The sequence below is a fragment of the Podarcis tiliguerta genome (genome assembly GCF_965153285.1).
Source record: "Podarcis tiliguerta genome assembly, chromosome: 12".
Taxonomy (NCBI): domain Eukaryota; kingdom Metazoa; phylum Chordata; class Lepidosauria; order Squamata; family Lacertidae; genus Podarcis; species Podarcis tiliguerta.
In genome coordinates, this window is record NC_139545.1 from 27362342 (window position 1) to 27387077 (window position 24736).

General features: G+C 42.9%; 1 protein-coding gene across 7 annotated transcripts in view; it reads right to left on the reverse strand.

Annotated features, from left to right (window-relative positions):
• The window catches only part of HDAC9 (histone deacetylase 9), a 423892-nt gene that overhangs the window by 206163 nt on the left and 192993 nt on the right, over nt 1-24736 (reverse strand). For 5 of the 7 annotated variants that reach the window (XM_083405349.1, XM_083405344.1, XM_083405343.1 and 2 more), the window contains 3 exons: nt 4323-4564; nt 1802-1949; nt 424-550 (listed from right to left, as the gene is read on the reverse strand). In XM_083405349.1, coding sequence (XP_083261475.1) covers nt 424-550; nt 1802-1949; nt 4323-4564 — 517 coding nt within the window. The remainder of the gene's footprint in view (nt 1-423; nt 551-1801; nt 1950-4322; nt 4565-24736) is intronic. The other 2 variants (XM_083405347.1, XM_083405348.1) reach the window with 2 other exon arrangements.

Here is a 24736-nt window from a genome sequence, read left to right on the forward strand (position 1 = left end):
CTGTGCCGCCGGAGCACAATTTCTGTTCTCATCCTGAAGCAAAGTGCTTAACCTGAAGCACTATTTCTGGGTTAACAGAGTCTGTAACCTGAAGCGTATGCAACCTGAAGCGTATGTAACCCGAGGTACCACTGTACTCTGAAAAGTGTAGGAAGAATGAACATTTGATGGGGAAGAGAGGTAACACCTTGCAAGCAAATCAGGATGAATGCTAAGTAAACAAGGCATCTGGTGGATCTACATGTTAGGTTTTTATAAGTAAAGTCAATATCCTGCAGAGGTACATTAGCCCTTAGGATGCAAAGATGATGATGTGCAGCATCTTTCTCAGTTTGCTATCATTTTGGAATCTGGAACTTTTAAAACTTGCTTTTCCACTTTATCGGATGGGGAGGGTTTAAGATAGCAGAAGGCTAAACATACGTGTACCAGAGCTTGGGGTGCCGGCTAACGGAATGGTTCTTCCCATTGGCTGGAGAGTCTTTCGTTGCAGATTTGCTCAATAAAAACTCTTGAAGTTTCTGCTTCACTTCTGTACTGGCCACTGCTCCTAAAAGAAATAGGTTTGTTTCCCATGTTTCTAATTGTATAGAGTGTCCAGAATTCATTAAAAAAAACCAAAACAGATGCACATACAAAAGCAACAGTTTTGCTAGAAAAAAAATGTAAGTATGAGTGTCAGACAATAGTTGCATCAAATAATGCCTTTCCCCTGATTTCCTTTCTTTAGAGAAGATGTCAAATACTGCAGTCATTAGAGAAAAATGAGAGCCTGGGTACTTAAAAAAATATTATGGATAGTTTTTGAAAGCACAGTATAAACTAGGGGGGACACACTCTGAAACGTGTGTCATTGTGATCACTGAAGTAATACAGGTCTCTGAGAACCTTGTTTCAAAACTTTGAACATGGCATTATGCTACTGCTAAATTTATATAATTTCCCTTATAAGCCAAAAGCATATTTAAAGAATGTCACAACATTCTCTATTTTGCTAAATATTAGTACATACTTTATTATCAATGAGAAATTCCAGGGGGATAATGAATACATTTGGTGTTTATAAATTGTTACCCCATGTAAATAATATTTTTGAAGCACTGAAACAGCTTAGTTTTCACTCCCATTCCATTTGCGAGGGGAATTATATGTATCTGCCTCCCCCTAGTGAGTATCACATTCCAGTAATGCCGTTTCTTTTTTTGAATTTATTTGCCTAGAAGCCACAGTAATAGAAGACTGTCAATTAAAATCATCGTGCCCTATCTATCTATCTATCTATCTACATTTCCATACAAATATTAGCAATGCAATTAATAGGGATGATTTTGGATTTTAATGGAACACACAATGCGGGCAGTTCCAAACTGTTGCTATTTTTGGGTGGGATTCAATCAAATTGTGACAAATTTAGGTTGCACATTTATAATTGTTTGAGAGGTCCTGCACAACAAACCCACGAGAGATTAGACTTTTAGAATTAAGAAACATGATGGGAAAATGCACTGGGAAGTATGGAATAACACTTGCTTTGGCATAACGTCCTCTAGCTTCCCCACAAACAAATTGGAATGAATGCTCATTAATTAGCCAGCATTGTCTAATCTCCCTGCAAACAAATCAGGATAAACGCTGAATAAACAAATCACTTGGAAGTGCCCTGGAACTGAATGGAATTATATTGCCAGACCATATTTTTATATATGTAGTCATTTACTGGAGGGGCAGTGGTGGCGGAGGAAGCAGTAGTGAACAAGCCAATAGAAGTTAGATAGCTGGACCTTGGCTGAACAGATCTTACTTTCGCGGCTTCTTTCTTTGCTTCTGATTGGAGGAAGCTGCTCCCTGTGGTGCCTTTCCAGTTCCTGTTCTTGCCTTTGTTGCTCCAGTTTCTGCTCTTTCTCAATGAGTTCTTGCTGTTGCTTGATGGCTAAGAGTTCCTGTTGTAACTTGCAAAGAAGACATAGTCATAAGAAAGTATAGTCTTAAGGCCGGAGGCGGTCATGCCCAGCCACCACCCCACTTCCAGTCCATGGTCCTACAGCAAACAAAATCATCCGTGCATTAGTCCCTTTGAAAGCTACTGGAATTACTTTCTCTGGGACTAACTTGTCCCACTGATTTCAAGTGAATTCATAGTTGGATTGTATCTGTGCTGACTCAGAAGCACTCAGCCAATTTCACCAGGACTTAAAAAGGTAAAGGTACCCCTGCCCCTACGGGCCAGTCTTGACAGACTCTAGGGTTGTGCGCCCATCTCACTTAAGAGGCCGAGGGCCAGCGCTGTCCGGAGACACTTCCGGGTCACGTGGCCAGCGTGACAAGCTGCATCTGGCGAGCCAGTGCAGCACACGGAATGCCGTTTACCTTCCCGCTATAAAGCGGTCCCTATTTATCTACTTGCACCCGAGAGTGCTTTCGAACTGCTAGGTTGGCAGGCGCTGGGACCGAACAACGGGAGCGCACCCCGCCGCGGGGATTCGAACTGCTGACCTTTCGATCGGCAAGCCCTAGGCGCTGAGGCTTTTACCCACAGCGCCACCCACGTCCCTTACCAGGACTTACTTCCTTACCAGGACTTACTCCCAAGTAAATCAAGAATATACTTGATGGCAGTATATATCATTGTTAAGCGAGCACTCATAAATGTGGTGCTGGTTCCTGATGGCCAGGGTGGAAGGTGGTGGTGGTGGTGAGCAGATTATTTATTCTTGCCGTACCAACTCTCAGGCTGGTGCAGTAGAGGGTCTTCACTGGGCCCTTTGCTAGGAAATGGTCTGACGTTGGATCCTGTGGATCTGCCACCAGTCCTGCTCTGCTGCACACCCACCATATCCCATTTCAGGGCCATATGACAGCTACCATTAACGGGAGATACTGCCAGCAGTAGTGTGTGTCCCACCATGCCTTCGGTGGGCTCAGCAGGAGCTTCCACAGCTGCAAAGCCCACCAAACTGCAGCGGAGGCATCTCTGCTGAATCTTAACATCTGCCAGCAGCACAGATTATGGGACAGAATTGCTGCACCCCTTTAGCTGGATCAGGGCCAAAGAAAAGTAATTTCCTTCTTTGCCTTCAGATTTCTTTTGCTCCAGTGTTCTGATTTTTCTCTTTTCAAGAAAAGGGCCATAAAATGTGACACAGCGCTATAATTATTGTTATCTTAGTGTTTTAATCTCCATATAACCAGATTTTTTCTTTTCTAAGCACATTTTTGGTGCTATTTTTGCACATTTGCCATTGTGACCAAAGGCTCTGGTTGCTCTTCTCACACACCAAGCAAAGAGCAATTATTTCATGCCCAACTAATCACAGCTCTGAAGCACCGTGAGCTACAGATGGAGGCTATAAGCATGAGAGGCAAAAGCCCATCTTGGACTTCCTTGCATTGCTTAAGCAAAAGCCCTCATTTAATTTTTCATTCTCTTCAGCAGAGCTAACTTTAAAAGGTCACATTAACTGTTTTCATTTTAACAGGCACAGAGTCAGTCCAAAGCTAACAAGCATTTTACAAAGAGACTCGCCAAAGCTAACACAATTAGGGGCTAAACACAACTGGATGCCTTTGGTGACTCTTCTGAAGATCTCACCTTTTTTTATATAGTTGTACCTTTTACAAATCTGGCCAAATTTCTGGATGCAGATAGGTAAAGGTAAAGGGACCCTTGACCATTAGGTCCAGTCGTTACCGACTCTGGGGTTGCGGCGCTCATCTCGCTTTATTGGCCAAGGGAGCTGGCGTACAGCTTCTGGGTCATGTGGCCAGCATGACTAAGCCGCTTCTGGCGAACCAGAGCAACGCACGGAAATGCCGTTTATCTTCCTGCCGGAGCGGTACCTATTTATCTACTTGAACTTTGAGGTGCTTTCGAACTGCTAGGTTGGCAGGAATAGCACAGTGCAAAATATGGCCGTGTGTCTTAGAGAAGGTCTTCTGTGCCTACGTGTCTGAATCAATCTGTGACCCCATACATAAGCGAAGAGAAGGAAACAACGCACTTCTAAAGCAGATTGATACAGCTCTCAATGTGTTCACTATTTGGCTGAAAAGTTTTCAGAACATTCCAATTTGGAATACTATGCATTTCTGCAAAATACATGAATTTCAGGTGGCTCCCTCTGTTGTGCACCCCTGCAAACATTTTTATAAACACATTTGGGGGAATATCCACATGCTAACAAATGTGTGCGTTCACCGCATGCGCCGCTCATATAGCTGAAGCTTCATTCTGCTGTATGGAATCCCAAGAGACAATGCCCTGAAGTCTTTGAACACTTAGCTTGCTGTGGTGCAATCTGGGAAGAGAAGAAACATGTTGCTACCTTTATGTGTTCCTGGATCTGAGCTTGGTGCTGTCGCGTCAGGTTCTCGTGCTGCTTTTGAAATTCTGCTATAAGGAGCTGTTTCTGAATTTGCTGCTGCTGCTGGATCAGGAGCAGTTCCTGCTGTAGCTGCTTTTCACGTATCATTGGGTCCACCATGGGAACCATCATCCTGAGATCTGTCCGCAGGTCTAATGGCGTGATAGGTTCTAATCCCACAGGAACTTCTGACTTCACATCCACTGATATACAAGGGGGGTGGGGAACACAAAGGGTAGGGGGAGGGAGGGGAAAGATCAGACAGGAGTTTTATTAAATCATGATATTTGCCATTCACCAGCTATTGTCAGTCATACAGCCTGTTGAATGTTACCTTTTGGCAGCAACAGAAAGAGGACGTCAGCATTTATTTCCATGGCCAGCTTGGAGAGGGCAAGGGATGACTCACTGAGGATTTGTGAGCATCCTTTGTGAGCACTAACATAGGAAGCTACTTATACCAAGCTGGCCTTTAGTCCATCTGGCTCAATATTGTCCATTCTGACAGTGATTCTGCAGAGTTTCAAGCAGGGGTCTTTCTTTGCCATGCCTGGTGATGAAAAGGATAGCATGAACCTTCTGCATGCACTGGACTACTGAGCCACAGATCCTTCCTGTGACGGTTGCTGCAAGGCGAACAGACAAGTGCTCAGCCACCCCAAGCGGTGACACATGCAGAGATGCAACAGGAATGATCTCCTACTCCATTTCTGAATGTGGAATGATTGAATGATTAATGATAACAATTGCAGAGATAGGGAAGAATTACCAGTCCCAGCCAGAGACTGACTGGAAGAAGGTAAGGCCAGAAAAGTAAATCATACAGAATAAATTTATAATAATAATAATAATAATTTTATTATTTGTCCCAGCCCATCTGATTGGGTTGCCCCAGCCAGTCTGGGTAGCTACAGGGGACATCCTTCTTGATGGATAGGGATCTCTGTGGGCTCCTGGGTGCTTTTCATTGGCAGCTCAGTGCTTTGCTCATGCTTTGCACACAAAACATCCCAGCTTCAAGCCCCGGGAGGCTGAAACTGCTCCTATAAGTGTTGACAAGACTCATCAATGGCCTAAGTCTAGATAAGGCAGCTTGCTATGTTTTTATGGGGTGTTCTCTCGCAGCACTGTTTGGGATTGCTGCTGTAATACTCCTTGGCACCTCTGGAGGCAATAATGAGAAGAGAAATGAGAAAACATTTACAAGGCATAAACCCATGCTTGTCAGGATTAATTCATTTCTGAATTTCAGAATTTGGTGCTGTATTTCCAGTGGCAGAGAAGGGATTTCTTGTCAGAATAAGAATTTCAGCATGGCTTCCAAGACTAAATGAAGTTGAAATATTCGCCTTTCATTCCCACCCACCCAACTTTTGGCATTCCTGCCAAACTTCTTCCTACAGTCCAGAGTATGTCCACAAAATTGAAAGAAGGAGGAAACAGGAAATTTAAGACTCCTTGTCAGTATCACCTTTTGTTTCTAGAAGGCAATTGGAACTCCCATATACTCCCATCTTTAGGTGTGGTTGACAGCAGGGTCCTCTCATAGGGTTATGGTGTGGGAACTGGGAGCTCTGACAACCATTATAAAACCAGTGGGAAAGCCAATATATGGGGTATTTTGAGGTAGCCCTTAAGAGTCCCCTAAAATGCCATTTAATCTAACAGCACCAGAGTCACAGAACATAACAAATGTCCATTGCTTTACAGACTGTAGTTTCGGAATCCTCCAAAGTTATTGACACTTTCTCCTGGCAGCTGGAAAACATATGAATTCATATCACATATCTACTCTTTAGAATTTTATGCATTGTTTTCACAAAGATGAACTCTTCTCTTGTGAGCAGAATAAGGCCCATGGTGCACAGTAGATCCAGTAGAGGGCAGGAGCAGCCAACTATACCAGACAGCGTTTTAGAAAACAAAACTATGAGTTAGTCTCTTTGCCCAGATCCGTATATCAGAAGTATGTGCATGTGGGCATTGGAAGAATATCCTATCTCTTAAAATCAACATCCCCTTTCTTTGTTTCACTCACTTTTCTTTCACTGCCACAGTTCAATACAAGGAAAAAGGAGCACTATATAAACATAATATTAGTGCTCTGGCTCTTCAAAAAGGAACGTGCAGCATAAATGCAAGGCTCTTTTTTAAAATAAAAATGCTTGCATACATATTTTTAGCCCCTTAAACCACTTGGGAATGTTCTAGCCTAAGGGAAGAACATATGGATGATAGAAGATGCTGAGTCTCTCTTACATTTTTCTATCAACAAACAATTATCAAACATAGTTATCGGTTTTCTCTCTTTTTCAACTTTCAGAAACAGCTATCATGAAGCTCAAGGCATAGCTTATGTACCAAGCATTTTTAAACCTGCCAGAAGGATATTGCCCAACTCCTGGCTTTTGTTCTGAGGCAAAATTGCAAAGAAGGAGAAAAGAAATCACCCTTAAGTTACAAAAACTACCCTTGATTATAAATAATTGTCCCAGACCAAGAGAAAAGCGGACAGCGAGATCCCAGCCCTTTCATCCAATTTATTCTGCAGCAACCCACATTCCATTTGTCTAGACTAAATATAGCAGCGTTTATACAAGAAATCAATAGTGCTTGGAGAGCGAGCGGAGCAAAGGCATGAATATTTCATCAAACTCACAGAGAAATGGCAATCAGCAAACTGACAGCTCAGTGGAGGCTGACTCCTCAGGCCCTCCAGATAAGTCTTTGTTATTTGGCAGTGGCTCATCCCCTTCAAGCCACTGCCTTATCACAGGCGCTTGTCTATTTTTAGCATTAATTGCATTGTAGGTGACAAAGGCTTATCATGTTTAAAGTGGAGAGATGGATTTTCTTCTATCCATTGTGCCACATAATAAGCCTCACTGGGGACAATAAAAGATGCCAGAGCCGAGCAAAAAGCCTGCTCCCCAGGACTGCCTGCAGTCTGCGCAGGTTGAAACGTTCCCAATATTGACAACAGGAAAAAAATATTCAGGCCCAAAATAGAACACAGACACACACCTGTGAGCATGGGGAACAAATCCTGCCACAAAGGCAGGCCACATATTTTCATGGAGCTACAATGGATCTTCTTAAAAACAAAACAAAACTGTCACATGATGACTGCAAGGTGCATTTATTTGGCCTTGTTCCTCCTTTTTCTATGTTTTATAGGCTTGTTTCTAACACCACAAGTCCCAAACAGCCAACAGCCAATGGTGTCTACATAATTAGGAACATAGGAAACTGCCTTATATGGAGTCAGATGATTGGTCCATCTAGCTCAGTATTGTCTCCAGTGATTGGCAGCTGCTCTCCAGGGTTTCGGACAGGGATCTCTCCCGGCTCTACTTGGAGATGATGGGAATTGAACATGTAAGGAAGATGCTCTACCACTGACCTATAGTGATAAGCAAGTGCCCATATTTTGGGCAGAAAATCCATTACAGAATGGATAAAGAAAACACCAGAAAGGTGAGCTGGCTATACACAGAAATATAATACAGGGCAGCTTTGTGTCTGGAGAGGTCAGGAATGAGATCCTCACTTTTACAACCATCTCTGGGGCACATTAAGTCAAGAGGTGCCTGCAGAATGTTAGAAAGGGTTGACTTCAATTGCCCTCTGCTGCTTCAGAGGTCTACGGATGTATCCTTCTGTGTAGATTTGTCAGTGTAGGACACATACATATGGTTCCCTCTATAATATAACTATATGCTGTGTAAAGAAATACAGTGGTACCTCGGGTTAAGAACTTAATTCATTCTGGAAGTCTGTTCTTAACCTGAAACTGTTCTTAACCTGAAGCACCACTTTAGCTAATTAGCTAGGTATCCTCCTGATAATTTTGACTGTCCCTTACTTGTCCACCTCTACCATACCTTGTCTACCATACCTCTACCTTGTCCATCTCTACCATATTCTTTTTGAAGAGTGGCAACCAGAACTGGACATAACGTTCCAAGCGCAGCCACGCCATAGATTTGCATAGCAGTTTCATTTCTAGTCCTTTTCCTAACGATCCCAGATGTGGAATGTTCGGGTTAATAAATAAGGGAACAATACTGGGTGTTTGCCAGGGGTGCTAACTTGCATAAAATATTGGGGGGGGGGTGTGAAGATAAACCCTGTCTCGCACAATCAGTCACATGATACAGTGCACACAGACCATTTAAATGGCAATGCCCATCAACTTTAGGAGGGCCCAGATCCCTCAAAAAAATTGGGGGGGGGGGGCTGAAGATCTCTCAGCCCATAGGAGTTGGCTCCTATGCTGTTTCCACAGGAGAGTTGGCTGATTCTTCACTTTTTTCTGTAGCCCCTTGTTGCTCTAGAAAAGGGCCACTGAACCATTTTGGAGGGGGCTTTGAGGGAGCTGTGATGAGATGCCACCAGGTGGAGGGCAGGACTAAAAGCACATCTCCATGGACACCACATTGGTCCCTGTCCACGATTATTATTACTATTACGCTTTCTTTCAAATGCATGCATGCCAAAAAATGAGAATTAAAACAACTGTAAACAGTTATCAGAGTTTTGATATGCAAAGCTCTTCCCCTCCTCCTTCCAATAGCCTGAAAGGGAAGCACAGACAACCCCACACTAGTAAACCATCGCTGAGTTGCATTGAAACCGTAGCTGTTGAAGAGAGCTAGCGGGCAAGCTGCTTGAAAACTAATGGCTTTATTTCACTGATTCTCTAAAATCCGTCTTGCTCTTTGGAAATATGCAAACAAACCCAAGCATAACCATGAACGGCCCCCTAATTCCAAACATGTGACAAGTTCCTAATTGTTGCATTACGGAGTTCCATCGCTTAGCAAGCACTTAGGAAGGGAGGCTTTATCTGCCTGCTGTCTTAGAGGTTCAAGCCAGCCTCTTGCTATTTGCCAGCAGGGGACCTGGGGGGCCTGATGAAACAAATTAAGGAACTCATGACAAACCGCAAAAATATGTCAACAGGAGAATACCTGAAATATATCTCAGCTTCTCAGTGTGTGTGTGTGTGTGTGTGTGTGTGTGTGTGTATTTCAGCAGAGCCTTTAAAGCTTCCCTGCATGCAGCTTCCTGCCAAGTAATCAAGCAACCCTCATTTTTCAAAAAAGGGTTCTTTTTTTCCTTACAAGGAATCTGAGCATCTTTCATACAGCCAACTTCTGCTAAGGGTGAGATAAAAATAGTCCAGAAATAAATGTGGGTTTTAACCTTTGAATTTACTCGAGTGCTTTAAAGATGAGATTGCCATGATTATGCCAGCGAGCTGGCAAGCAAAATCATGTATGCTAAGATGCCTCTGGGTGGGGATGGAGATATATATATATATATATATATATATATATAATATCAAGCCATCTTAGTGCCACATCCTGAGTTGCTTGGTGATGCCAGTACAACACCACATGCTATGGCAATGCGCTGCCAAAGCAGTCCCTGTTCCCAAGCCTACACAATTATTTGCTGGCAACGCAGTTAAGAAGATTCAGTAATGACGTCTCCGTATGGTCTTGCGAATACATTTCACAGGTAGTGGTCCTCCTTGTGGAGAAGCGCCCAAGTTTGCCTCCCATCCACGATGCACATAACAAAAAAGGTTGTGAGGAGCCAGCTCCATATGGAGGCCTCTGCTCACGGGGCCAGATTAGTAAAGTTCTTCCTTCTCCGAGTCACATTGATTAAGCTTATGTGCACGTGAGCATCTTGAAGTGCCCGCTTTTCCACATGTCATTATATACACAGCAGATGAGACATTGCACCCCTCCATGTAGAAGCAGATAGGTTTTCCCTGTTTTGAAATATTGCTAGTTTGCCAAATGCAAATTAAAATAATTTACTGTAAGCATTAAAAAAAACCTAACAAGAAAACTTCTGAATGCACAAGATAGTAAAGGTAAAGGTACCCCTGCCCGTATGGGCCAGTCTTGACAGACTCTAGGGTTGTGCGCCCTTCTCACTCAAGAGGCCGGGGGCCAGCGCTGTCCGGAGACACTTCTGGGTCACATGGCCAGCGTGACATCACTGCTCTGGCGAGCCAGAGCCGCACACGGAACGCCGTTTACCTTCCCGCTAGTAAGCGGTCCCTATTTATCTACTTGCACCTGGGAGTGCTTTCGAACTGCTAGGTTGGCAGGCACTGGGACCGAGCAACAGGAGCGCACCCCGCCGCGGGGATTCGAACCGCGGACCTTTTGATCGGCAAGCCCTAGGCGCTGAGGCTTTAACCCACAGCGCCACCCGCGTCCCCAAATGCACAAGATAAGTACAGGCAAATTTCTACATTTAAGGAAGGGCTGTGGCTCTTCCTTGCACCCAGAAGGCTCCACGTTCAGTCCCTGGAATCTCCAGGCAGGGCTGGCGGAAGGCTGCTGCCTTAAACCCTGGAGAGCTGATGGTAGTCCATGTAAACAATACCAAGATAGATGGACCAATGCCCTGACTCTGCATAAGGCAGCTTCCTGTGTTCCTAATGTTGTGCTGCTCTTCCATGTGCACAGTACAATGTCCTTTTGAAAAAACCATGCATCACTAGCTGCAACCTTGTTTTAAAATAGAGAATAATGTACACCACAAGTATGCTAGAGATTTTTCTAATCCCCTGAGAAGCTACTCCCCCAAGGCTGGGGAGCACTCTGGAGCAGGTGCCGAGGGGACACACCTGGAAGGGGGAAAGAAGCAACTCCCTTATGGATGGGCTTTTCACTCCTCCATTGTGGAGGGTGCAGCAACTTATGAGGTCCAGCACCGAGGGCCTTCTGGGGGTTCCCTCACTGAGATAAGCAAAGTTACAGGGAACCAAGCAGAGGGCCTTCTCGGTAGTGGCGCCCACCCTGTGGAACGCCCTCCCATTAGACATCAAAGAAATAAACAACCACCTGATGTTTAGAAGATATCTGAAGGCAGCCCTGTTTAGGGAAGTTTTTAATGACTGATGTTTTAATGTACTTTTAATCTTTTGTTGGAAGCAGCCCAGAGTGGCTGGGGAAACCCAGCCAGATGGGCGGGGTATAAATAATAAGTTGTTATGATTATTATCTTTTCATTTGGGGGGTTATTTCAGAAGCACATTCAATCTTGTGCCTACTTTTAAAATAGGCAACCTGTAGGGGCTTTTCCCTCACACAAAAATCAGGTAATGTAGCAAATTGTACATAGGAAGTGGCATATGAACCATACATTTCAAGCATGCACACGAACAACGCCTGATAATCCTGGAAACTCTAGATTACCACTCACACAGTTACAATTCTCAGCATCCTTAAGAATCTACAGTTCCCAGGCTTCTTTGCACAACCTCAGTCAGAACATAGGCCAATCTAGCTCCCTTTAGCTTAAACTGACTAGCAGCTGCTCTCCAGGAGTTCAGGCAGGAATATTGCCATTCCCTACATGAAGATGCCAGGAACTAGACCTGGGACTTCCCGGATGCAAACTGTGTGCTCTGTACTTCTTGCAATGTGGCCATGCTAGTTGAATGCAGTCTGTTCTGTTTACAACTAAGCCAGTATGTACTGATGATGAAAACCGCCATGATGAGAATCAATCCTCAGGGGGGGTCACTTGGGTTGAAGTATGAAGCAATTAACAGTTTGAATAGCTCTGAAAAGCTTTCAGCTCCTTAAGTTCATCACAACAATCATCTGCTGCAACCATCATTTGTTTTAGAGCAGCTCAACTGACATTAATAGGGGATACTCAGAGTGAGTGAGTTGCAAAGTATAGCTGAGCCAAAGTTCCCACCCACCGCATTTTACAAATCTATTTGCAATTTGCCAAAGTCCACAGATTTTCAACCACGTACCCACAGAGAACAGATTTGTTATTTTCTTTGTCAGTTTGATTCCAGGAAGCATGTCACATAGCCACATCATTGCAAGCCAAGCATGGCATGGCATTTTGTTTACAGAACCCATCACGAACACCAGTGTGGTGCCTCGGCAGCCCCCATCTTGCCTAGCAGGAATGAGGAGTGTAGCTGAAAGAACCTACCCAGCATTCATTCGCAGTTATGAGAGTGCCGTAGTTCAGTGCAAGAACATCTGCTTTGCACGCATAAAGTCCCCAGTTCAATCCCAGGCATCTCCAGGTATAGCTGGGAACATCCTCTGTCTGAAACCCTGGAGAGCCGCTATCAGTGTGGACAATACACCACTAGATGGACCAATGATCTGTTTTGGTATAAGGCAACTTCCTAAGTTTCAGTTCATTCCTGATTCTAAGAGCTCCTATATTTTTTTCCACTTTTGTTTCACAAGGAGATGCTTTGGTAGTGCAAGCTATGGATTTAGCTACTGCCTGTGAAATACTGGACTGCTGCCAGATCAAGTAAGGAACCTCTTCCTGATCCATGGTGGGCTTGGGGATGTGTGTGTTTGCAAGTACAATCCAGATTGCTTTCAAGTAGCAATTGACAGATCAGTCTACAGTGGTACCTCGAGTTAAGAACTTAATTCGTTCCGGAGGTCTGTTCTTATCCTGAAACTGTTCTTCACCTGAAGCACCACGTTAGCTAATGGGGCCTCCTACTGCTGCCGCGCCGCTGGAGCACGATTTCTGTTCTCATCCTGAAGCAAAGTTCTTAACCCGAGGTAATATTTCTGGGTTAGTGGAGTCTTTAACCTGAAGCGTATGTAACCTGAAACGTCTGTAACCCGAGGTACCACTGTACTTCCAAACTCTGTCATTTGTGCATGTGTTATGTGAATTATGGCTTTGGGGAATGATCAGAGGGCAGTCACACACACACAGGAAGAGCCTGCTGGATTAAGCCAATGGCCTATCTTGTCCAGCATCCTTTTCTCACAGTGGCCAACCAGATGCCCGTGGGAAGCCTGGCATGGACACAACAGCCATACTCTGTCCATCTGTGGTTCCCAGCAACTGGCATTCAGAGGAAGTGGAAGATTGTCATTGTGGCTAGTAGCAGTTGATAGCCTTACCCTTCGTGATTTATCTTCGTATATTCTATTCAAAGGACAAATTAAACAGATCCCCCACTAGATGAAGAACTTTGGAATAAACATGATTCTGAATGTGTGACAACCTTCCAAAAGGTCATTTAACTGACTAATCGGAAGCACAGACTGCTAGTTTTATTATGCACAGCATTTTTGGACCCATCGGAGAAATAGAAAACATCACAAAGAAAAGGGCCTCGTATCAGTGGAAAAGAAATTAATTCCCATAATTTGTTTCTTCTCAGCAAAACTAATGTTCTATTTTGGATATATTTCAATGAATTGTTCCATAATTATTATACATAAATGATTACACAGTATACATAATTATACATAAAACAACCCAACCAACAATAATTACCAGATTACAATAATTATACGAAGGATTTAAATAATTTAAAATGCCATTTGTGATATTTTCCTGGAAATGTATGTTCCAATATTCAACAAATGTTCACCCCGTGTCCATAATATGTATTAGTGAAAATAGCATACAAAACTGCATTATATAAAGTGGGAATATATGCAAAAATATCCTGCCTGTTTTACCATCTCATTTGATCTTTTGGCCTGGGGAAAATGGCAGCAGGGGGGAGAATCAGGCTCTGAGAATCAGCTAGGAGACCTGGAAACTGCTAGGGGGACCTCCAGTCCCTGGGTCAGAAATTTGATTCAATTCACATTTAAATGTGAACTAACCAGATTCACGTTTTCCAAAACAATATGCAAATTGAAACACAGCTTTCCTACCCTTTGAAGTTTGAACTTCTCTGGGATCTGAAAAACAGTCCTTCCGCAAAGAAATGTGTACAAAAATGCATATGCCGTGGTCAAGTGTGCATATAAATAGATAAATCGGTGAAACTAACATACAAAATGCATCGTATGAGGCAAAGTGCTTTGCAGTAATATGCTTGTAGAAGGAGAAATTGTGGTGCTTAAGATTGGAAAAGTGAGAAACTGAATCCAAAATGGACATATCCACCTATTCCTAGCAAGGATTTCCAGATCGGATGGCTCCTCATGATCACTGGCAGTGTGAAGATCTCCTGTAGTGTCCAGCTCCTCTTTCTCATTTGAGGAGACGTTCAGTTTGGGGTGTCTGAGCAGGGCTGAAATACATCTCAGGGATGACCGCAGAGTTCATATATTTATTAAACACATGTGTTGCTGTTCAGTTGAAAGACAGGGATGGCCGTTAATCTGGTACACAAAAGAGAGCAAAACCGGCCCCGTTCCCATGTTATCTTTGCCACAATATACAGCATTAGGCATTTTCTCATTGCTGCCTCCTGTACCATATTGGAGCCAAGGAAAAAGCCCTGCCCCACACAATTTGGAATATAAATTGGCCCATCCTGCCTTGCAACTGCATCAGCAAGAAAGTTTGGTCCTCGGTCGAAAGGCAAAAGTCAGGTGATTGTGGGAACTAAACATATATTCACATTAGGGGCTGCCACCCCTGCTCGCTCTGCTCACCAACTCCACCTCACCCCTCCACTTCTCCTGTCTCCCTCAGCTCACCCCACACCAACTCAATAGTATAGGAAGAGGAAGAACTGTTACCTAAACCTATCCCCTATCGTTTTGACAAGCCATAATTTCCAATACCATTTGCAGACTGAAGGGTGCCGTTTCCACCCCTACCTCCCGCCGCCAAGATGACCCTTGGAGACTATGCATATTTGTTTGACAAACATGGCCTAAAGTGGCACTTCTGTTGTTTTCAATAAGAGCCTTCCCTCACCCCCGGAGCATTTTTATTTCCACAGATTTCACGGCTAGGCAATTTGGCAAGCCTGCACACTATAGCAAAACAAGCCAGATTCAATAATGAAAGCCAAATATAAGAATATCTTTGCCTTTAATGACCTTTGCTATCACTAGGCTCCAGCGTCTTTATAATGTACAGAAAGATTCTCTGGCATGCTTTTACTTATTGCACATGTCATGAACCATTTCTTGCAGGACAGATACTTCTGCGATGACACCAGGGAAGCATTGCAGAACTAATAAAACAGAATGATATGAAGGCAGTCCAGTGTAAATCCAACACAAATGAACTATTATTTCATCAATGACATGTTGCAGAATATATCCACAAGAAAACCACTGTAAAATATATTACATTAGCACCTGTGGCCACCAAAGGTAGCAACAACCTAGTTTTGCATTTTCTTGCCTTGGGTTAAAGATACTCGTTTTCTCCCTTAACTCTTCAATTACTAGATTTTCAATTTTATCTAATGTAAATGTTATGCCTGCTCTTTGTAACCCAGTGTGGTGTAGTGGTTTGAGCACTTATCTAAGTTCAGGGAGACCCAGGCTCAAATCTTCACTCAGCCATAAAGCTTGGACCAGTCACCATCTCTCAACATGACATACCTCTCATAGGGCTTTTGTGAGACTATTATGAACCAGTGAGCACCATGTATCAACTGTAAAAAGGGTTTGCAGGGGGTTTGGTACAAAGACACAGCTCTATTTCAGCCTGTTGCTATGCCATTCACTTTAATGTTTGGGAGTAGTATTCTAAGCTCCTCTATAATATGCAATGGAACTGCTAAATCAGGATGCATTTGGGAGACATATTGAACACAGTGCAACTTCTAATGGCCTTCAGTCTTCTAAACAGATTCTCCTACAATCCTCTTAATTATCTTCTGTGAAAGGTAGCAAGAGCCATTGGTGTCGGGGCTTTGAAACTCTCTCTTAGAATGAGACGAAAAAGTTACCAACCCAGCCAACGTTTCTGATACAGTGGTACCTCGGGTTAAGTACTTAATTTGTTCCGGAGGTCCGATCTTAACCCGAAGCACCACTTTAGCTAATGGGCTCTCCCACTGCCGCTGCGCCGCCAGATCACGATTTCTGTTCTCATCCTGAAGCAAAGTTCTTAACCCGAGGTACTATTTCTGGATTAGTGGAGTCTGTAACCTGAAGTGTATGGAACCCGAGGTACCACTGTATTTGCCACTGTGACATAAAGTTTGTTAATTAGTAAACTCTGTCTCCACATATGACTTTTTGTACTTTATTACACAGTTTTGGCCAACTCATATTCCTATTCAGTTTTTCCATAACTATCACAACTGAGAACAGTTGTAGCAATAATTAATTTTGATGTCATTGTGACCTAATAAGTAATTCCTTATGGTTCATGCTGCTCAATCATTCTTTGTCATTTTAGAAAACAATGTCCTCGATATATAAATACCCTCACAATTTCTCTTGTCTGAAGGGGAGTAATTGAAACACAGTGGAATGAAACAATACAAAACCACCTGTTCCATTTAAAAATTATTAAGGCAGCTGCCTCCAGTTCCAGTCACTGTCCAAGCTCCAATGATACATTACTACACCTATGCAGCATATCTCCATCTCTTTCGCATTCATCATTTTGGGAGACATTTATCATATTTAGAAGTCAATAATAAAGTTCACCCTAATGTTACTGAATGGGACACTGGAGCTCACACATCTTGACTTTTTGAAGTGCGACTTGAAGAAGATATTCAGGGAAGAAAATAAGATACACACACACTAAAGCTGAAAATGGAGCAAGAAGCAATGTGAAAGGTTACTATGTAGACTAATCTACCTCACGGGGTTATTGCGAAGATAAAAAGGACACGAGGATAACTGTGTTCACCACCTTGAGGTCCTAGAACGAAAGGTAGGATATATGGGGAATAAAATAAAATAAAATAAAAATTCCTGTCTTGGATCACCATAGGCTCTCTAGGTGGTCTAATGTTGAAATTGCAGTGCCACCTTTCCCATTGTGATCAGCCCTATGTAGTTGGTCCAGGAATGCAGAGTTGCTTTATTTTATTTCTCTGTGATTTCCCTTCTTTTCTTTCTTTTCGTAGTGTTGCAATGCAATGTTCGAAACATGTGCTGAATACCAGCAAACAATTCCTGCTGAACTGCAGTGGCCCCAAGGCCCAACTCTGCCACGGAAACCAAAGACTCTAAGCCACATTCTCCTGAGTCACACAAGTGTCAGCACATTACCGCAACTGCTGGGTAAAATGATTAATGGGTCAAAATACCTGTATTCCCCAGCATGGTATGTTCCTAATGGTTTTACTGGGCATTTTGGAGACTGCCGTTTGTGTTGCCATAAAAATGTACCCACTGAATGTTTCTTCTTGAAATGTACAATTACCTTGATTTATATTCCACAGCATCTTTTTGTGTGCCATTAAAATGCAGCCATTTACTCTTCAGAGCGACTATAATCTTTTTTGGGGGGGTGAAACATCCTGAAAGCAGGATTCTTTAAATTTTTTATTTTATAATAAAACCTGCCACAAGCAAATAAACACAACTCTGAGTTAAAGTGGCAGAAGTGTTGAGTTTCAGTGCTACCATAAAACAATCAGATTTTGGAGTGAGAGACTGAAGACAAAAGCAGCTCAGGTCAGATAGATTAACTAGAACTCCTCTCCCCCATCCTGGCCTCGCAAAGATTCACAACATTTCCTTTTATTCTTTCACTGGGTCCTGGTACATGTTCAATTTACACCCAAGTAAAGCCACTACATGTATTGTAACAAAAAATAAGGACTGCTTTCAGTGGCAAGGAAAGGTGTAGGCCACAATCCAATATTCACTTCCTTGAGAGTAAGCTGCATTGCATTCAATGGAACTTACTTCTGAGCAAACAGGAAGAGTGATGCACTCTAAAGGGTTAGGGCAGAGCATCCCATTGTTATATTTATATATGAAGTCATCACGACTTCCAGGGCTGGCCCTGCCATGCAGCAGGATGAAGCAACTTGCTTCAGGTGGCATAATGAGAGGGAGAGCAGAGATGAATACAGAAACATTGGAAGCTGCCTTACAATGAATCACACAATTGGTCCAGCTACTTTAGTGTTGTCCTTGTTGACTGGCAGCAGCTCTGATGGGTTTCAGAGACAGGGTTGTCTCTTTGCCCTACCTGGAGATGCTGGAGATTGAACCTTGGGACCTTCTGCATGCAAAGCATACCGCTGAGCTTGAAATCAGTGTCTCAGTTGTATAGCACATCTTTTTAAAGTGTCAGCCCTACTTTGGGATTTGGCTGCAAAATGTGTTGGGCCAGCACCTAAAGCAGGCATAGAGAAGCTGGAGCTCTCCAGATGTTGCTAAACTATAATGCCCACCATATCTGGCCACTGGCCACGGCTTATGGAAGTAGGACACAAGGACTATCTGGAGGACCAGAGGTTCTCTATCCGTGACCTACAGTAGCCATTATTCTTCTCTCGTGGTATATACATCCATACAGGTCATGGCCCAGGCAGTAAGCAGAATGCGCTAGAATGCATTGACACGCTTTGGTTGATGTCGCCTCCCATCTCAGGAATCTTTGAATCATTTGGCTGTGGTTGTACATAAGAAGGGAGAGCGCTCCTAATGTCGCCAGCTCATTCACTTCCAGCAGTCCTCCTTTCTTTTCAGGTGGTAGTGATCCCTGTACTGCCAGCTGCTCATCACTCCTAATGCAGTTTTAAAGTGTTTAGGGTTCCACCATTTTCGGCTCTCGTCTTTCAATATGGTCTAACACTCTACCTCAAGCTTTCAAACTCCTCTTCACTGTGCTTGTGGTTTGCCCGAGGGAAACAAACCACAAGCTCAGGTTCATACAGTATGTCACAGTTGGTTTCTGGTGGCACAGGAACAGCAGGACTGGAGCGGAAACATTTCAACAGCATGGACTGGCACACCGTGCAATCACATTCAACAGATATGTGAACTGGGCCAAACCATGGCTAAACATAACTATGGTTTGTTAACTTACCCTCCAGTATGACTAATTATTATTCTTCCCAAGGACTATGAATGCAACAACCCAAATTTGTAGTCCCCTTGTTTTAAGTTTCATTGTCATTCAATAGCCTAATTTCTATTTCCTAATTTCTTATACTTTATTGAAATATACGTTTTGATTAAATAAATGAAATGAATGATTAAACTGTGCTTTGCTGAAGCATGCCACATTTCATTCCTAGTTTATGAAGCCAGCTTGCTTCAACAAACCATAGTTAAGTTTGCATTAGGATGACACACCAAAATGTTAATCCAAAATGGAAGCAGAAGCAGCTATGCTAGAGCAGAGGGGAGGGACAAGCACACAAGCCCGATATTCTCTGAAGGCCTTTCCCACAATCCAAATGCACCCACTGTCTCTAACTAATGACAATCGCTGATCTACTGGGTGTTTCTGGAACATGCAGCTTTTCTGTTCAGCCTCCCTTCGTCTTTGCTCTACAGTTTGCTCATAAGCTCTGCAACCAGAAATAGAAGCAAAACATTTAATTGAAGGCTTCCCTGATGCTGAATTTAGCCAGCTACTCTGGGAGCTTGAAACAACAGCTTTATAACAAAAAGAAATGATGGCAACTTAAATTATCTCAGGTTCCTCATAAGACAACAATATTCCTAGAGAATATTTTTGTGTTGTAAAACAGCAAGAAATTGCAAGGAAAGCTTGTTTCACTGCAATATAATTATAAGCATCTAAGAGCCATGCTAAACACTGCCTGCCAGGGTTCCCAGAGCATATGTTACTTCCCCACATGCTATGAAGAAGACAGGTGTAACACTGGCGTCTCCCTCAGCAGGTGTAACATGTTAACACTGCACTATAAAGCATGCACCAAGCACTTTGCTCACCTAATGAAATCAGTCTCAATTGTCCCAGTTCAGCAGCCCCTGGGCCCAAATTTCATGAAATGTGGAATGAAAAAAGAAACTGTGGTGCAGGCGAGTGAGAGATGAATGCTTTTCTCAGCTGAAAACACAAGACACCTCCTTAGCAATACTTATCATCTTCTTCTCAGCATTCACTGCATTGTCACAGGGTGAAGTCTGGCCCCGGGAATAGTTGCACTGGCTAATTTTGTTATAGCTTTGCTACAGACAGATACTATTAGGAGGCTGACGCTCACTCAGATTTTACAGAAATGCAAAGTCTACCTTCACAGTCACGTGCAACATAAGATCGCTTGACAAACAGAAGCAGGGGAAAAAAATAATTTGCTGAGAAAGGCACCATAATGTACATAAACACTACACTCAAGACCAAGTTACCTGAAACGTTAAAGTAAAGGTAAAGGGACCCCTGACCATTAGGTTCAGTTGGGGCCGACTCTGGGGTTGCGGCACTCATCTCGCTTTATTGGCCAAGGAAGACGGTGTACAACTTCCAGATCATGTGGCCAGCATGACTAAGTCGCTTCTGGCAAACCAGAGCAGCATACGGAAACGCCATTTACCTTCCCGGAGGAGCGGTACCTATTTATCTACTTGCACTTTGACGTGCTTTCGAACTGCTAGGTTGGCAGGAGCTGGGACTGAGCAACAGGAGCTCACCCCGTCGTGGGGATTCGAACCACCAACCTTCTGATCAGCAAGTCCTAGGCTTTAACCCACAGCGCCACCCACGTCCCACCTGAAAGGTTACTATCCCTGTATAGACCTGTAACATCACTGAGATTATCTGGGAAATTCTATTCATCATAGCTTGTCATAGAGTGGTGACCCAAAGTTGGCCTCTGTCCGCTATTACCTCTTTTCCCATGACGGCTCTTTCCCCACTATTTCCACTTTTGCCATATGTGAATCAGCAACCATCAGCTGCTTCAGACATCTTGCAAAAACATCTCTTCTTGCCCAGGCTTTCCTTGACCTATAAGATCAGACCTGTTCTTATCTATATGAATTCTTGCTTTTGTTTGTATATACTTTGATGCTACTGTTTTACTGGTCTTACGTTACATTTTTGTATTACTTACTCTCCCCCCCCCCACTGCATTTATGTTGTACACCACTTGGAGATATTTATGAATGCTTTAAATCAGTGGCTCCAAATGGGTGGTCCGGGGTTCCCAGGAGTCCATGTACGGTAATCCACCCAGGGTGTCTGTGGCACCATTCACGTAACAAAAAGTACCATAGATATATCAAAATTTTCAATATGCAAGGGGTCTGCGGTACTTGGCTAATTCAGAACCACTGTTTAAATAAATGAATGAATAAAAAAGAAACTATGAAGGCCCTCATCCATGGCAGTTTCTAAAAATGTTACGTGAACCTCTTGATCTTACAGAGAGAGTGCATGATAACATGGAGAACTCCTCCATCTCATCAGGCAAATAAGAACTGCCAAAACAAGTACTTTTCCTTCATAAATATGAATAGAGATTCACTCTGCTTTCTCATTCTGAACCTATTCAATGTAGTGCTGCAACTCCTCAAATCGTAGAACACTAATGGGCTATGGAGCTGAATGTAGGAAAGTAGGTATTTTGGAGAGAGTGTCAGGAAAGAATGGGAAAGAGCTGGTTTAATTATAGGCTTATTTTATATAAGTAGAAAATAGAACCTATAAAGAATTCACAATTTTTAAAATATCTGAAAAAGACTACAAAGAAATGCTACAGCCGTGTTGCTTCTAAATTGGATTATAAACCTTTTTTAAAAATAAAAAGCTAGGAGGTTTGTAGAGTCCTTTACATGATTAGGCTTGATTGCAAATTAAATAACTCAATTTTAAGGTTCTGCTTTTCGCTCTGAAATGCTTGCTACAAAAATACCTCAAAGAACCAAAGACTTGTGTCTTCCTGGGTCTTTATTAAGAAAATGCTCAAAGTCCTTTACTTTCTATGTAATCAGAGCTATAATTTCTTTGGGTTATTTTAGGATCTGGCTATAGCTAAAGCAGGAACCTCCGCTTTATTCTGAGCTCCAGATATGTCAATGCAGCAAAGCAGTGCTCCAGTTTTATAAGGTATCTCCTTACATAAAGCATAACACTACTATTAGACTCAGTTCCCTTGCAAATGTCCCATACTGGCTACTATCTATTCTTGGAGCACACTGAGAATCATATAGTCACTGGTTCCTGTATACTTAACTATGCATGTGCAATAATTACACCACATATTTCCGTGTTTTTGAATAAACATCCACCCGTGCTTAATGGGTCATAAATTTGCAAGGCCAACAAGTGACCCAAAGATTTTCAGATCCTACCATCTCCATGCATGCCTACTGCATGACAGAGGCTGATTTCACTGACACACAGCAGCGCAACCATGAAAGGTCTCACTGGGTTATTCAACCACTGACTTTTTTAACACTAGAGAAAAATTTGGTTATGCTGACAGCAGACTGAATTAGAATAGCCCGATCCAGGGATTCTGCTCCATATAATTTGCATGATGTGGGGCAGGACAGCAGGACTGCCCCTACAGGCTCCACCCCTGTGTCCCCATTGGGTCTCATCATTACAATTAATGCATTTAGGAGGAGGTATGGAGAAGCTAGCCTGATCTATCTGCATAGGGCTCACCCTGTGATTTATAATCCCATGTGATCAGGATTCTAAATGGTGGGAGGAGCATACAGGTGTAGAGCAGGTTCACCTCTTCTAACCTTGCCCTTTATATATACCATAGATGGTGAGGTACAGGGCCAAAGGGGAGATGGCAACAGAAGCAAGGCTATGTGATGCTAACCACGTGGAACAGAATATCCAAACAGGGCTAGCATCAGTTTTCTAATCCATATACCAGAGGGAAGAGGACATCTAGCCATGTCTCATATAGAAATCACACATCCTTAAGGTCATGCTTAATTTTTTTACAAAACTTCTTTTATTTCAGTTCTCAGTGAACTGAAATGTGATATGCCTTATGCTCCGGAATCCTGAGAATACCTTGAGCTAGATGCCCAGAGCCTTAACTAGCAGCTTGGGTGCTTGGCTAAGAATCCCACTAAGATCCAGATGCACCCTTAGAACTGTAAACCATTGTTCATCATGGCACTGATTCTTTGGAAAATCCTCCATTGGGAGGTTAGCCTGGATCCATCTTTACTGGTCTTCAGGAGGGCAATGTAGACAAGTTTGGCTCCTTCTACTGGTGAGTTTTGATCTGTTTTGCTGACTTGTTTTGTATGATTTGTGGTTATGCTGTATGTATTTCAGCTCAGCCTTCATTTTGCTCCAGTTTAGTGAGAAGGTCTGAGACATGGTCCCCAGTTGCAGGGAGGCTTCTAACTGTGCTCAGCTGAAGGTGCTCAGAAACCCTCTTCAGACCTTCCCACTCAACGTGGAATGGGTGGAGTTGGTGTATACTAAGACACTGGGGCTGAGGGTGTTTCCCCTGCACACCTTATGCCTTTACACATCTGAACAGGACTATCGTGTGCTTTCCATTACCTATACTATGTCAGAAATGTTGCTCTTTAATTAATTGTAAGTGATGGTGTTAGATTGCCGTAAAGCTTTTACACTTATTCATGGTGTACATGGTAAAACATACATCATGCATCACTTCAGAGCAGGTACTATTCTCCTTGTAAGCCAAGTGCACCGTGCATAAAAATAAAACATTTCAAAGAAGTTCAAGAGAGAGGAGAACTCAAACAGCACAAAATGTAAGAACAAATTAGCTGTGACACTGCAGCTTTCAGGTTTTCTCAAGGCTGTGGAAAAAATAGAATGCAGATAGTACTTCACTACTTTGCAGCAGCTTATACTAGACCTTAAAGCAAAAGTGTCACTTCTGATTTGTTTCCCCAAATCAAGCGTATAATTTAATTAACTCTTTCCTTCTAGATCTTTTGGTATTTGGTGGGACTCCTGAGCGGGATTCCGAAAGTGTCCCACTGCTCTGTTGAGTTCGAGATGTGTCTCTCTGGGATGAATCCTAGAGTATCTCACCAGGATGCAGGTGGAATTGCCCCCAAGTTATGGCTGGCCTGACAACAGGTTGGCAAACAGTCCTGCTGGAGTAAGGGCAAGGCTTGCCAGAAATGAGTCATAGTGATGCACTTATTTTAGAAATGAAACATAGTTGTTCATCAATGGATGTCTACAGAAGAGAAGCCAGGATCATTGTCAAGAAGACTATCTAGAGAAGACAGTGATAGGAACTGGAAGACAAGGAAGAATGATCTAGAAATTTAAACTGGTCTAGAAATCTAAACTGGTTGTCCGCCTTCCTCAAGTGTCAACAGTGTCCAATCTGGAAAGCCATGGGTGTGGTCAACCAGGTAGTGAGGGAGAATGACGCCTGCCATTGGCGCAGACTGGAATTCTCACCTTGCAATACATTTTGCCATAGTCTTGAGTTTCATAGTTTGCCATTGTTCCTGGTTTTCCAATTTAAAATCACTGTAAAATACAGATGAATACTACATGTTCCTTTGCACATATTACAGACTTCTTAGTTTCACATTAAATGTTTGAGGATTGGTACTTTTAAACCGCTATTTGCATACCAAATAGTTCAAAGAGAAGCCAACAAATAAAAAGCACTTCTGAATGAGAAAAAAGAGAGAAAGAGAGAAAGAGAGAAAGAAGAAATGAAAAAGATGAAAAGACTTCTGATTCTCTGTCTGTCAACTAAATCTACAGTAGTA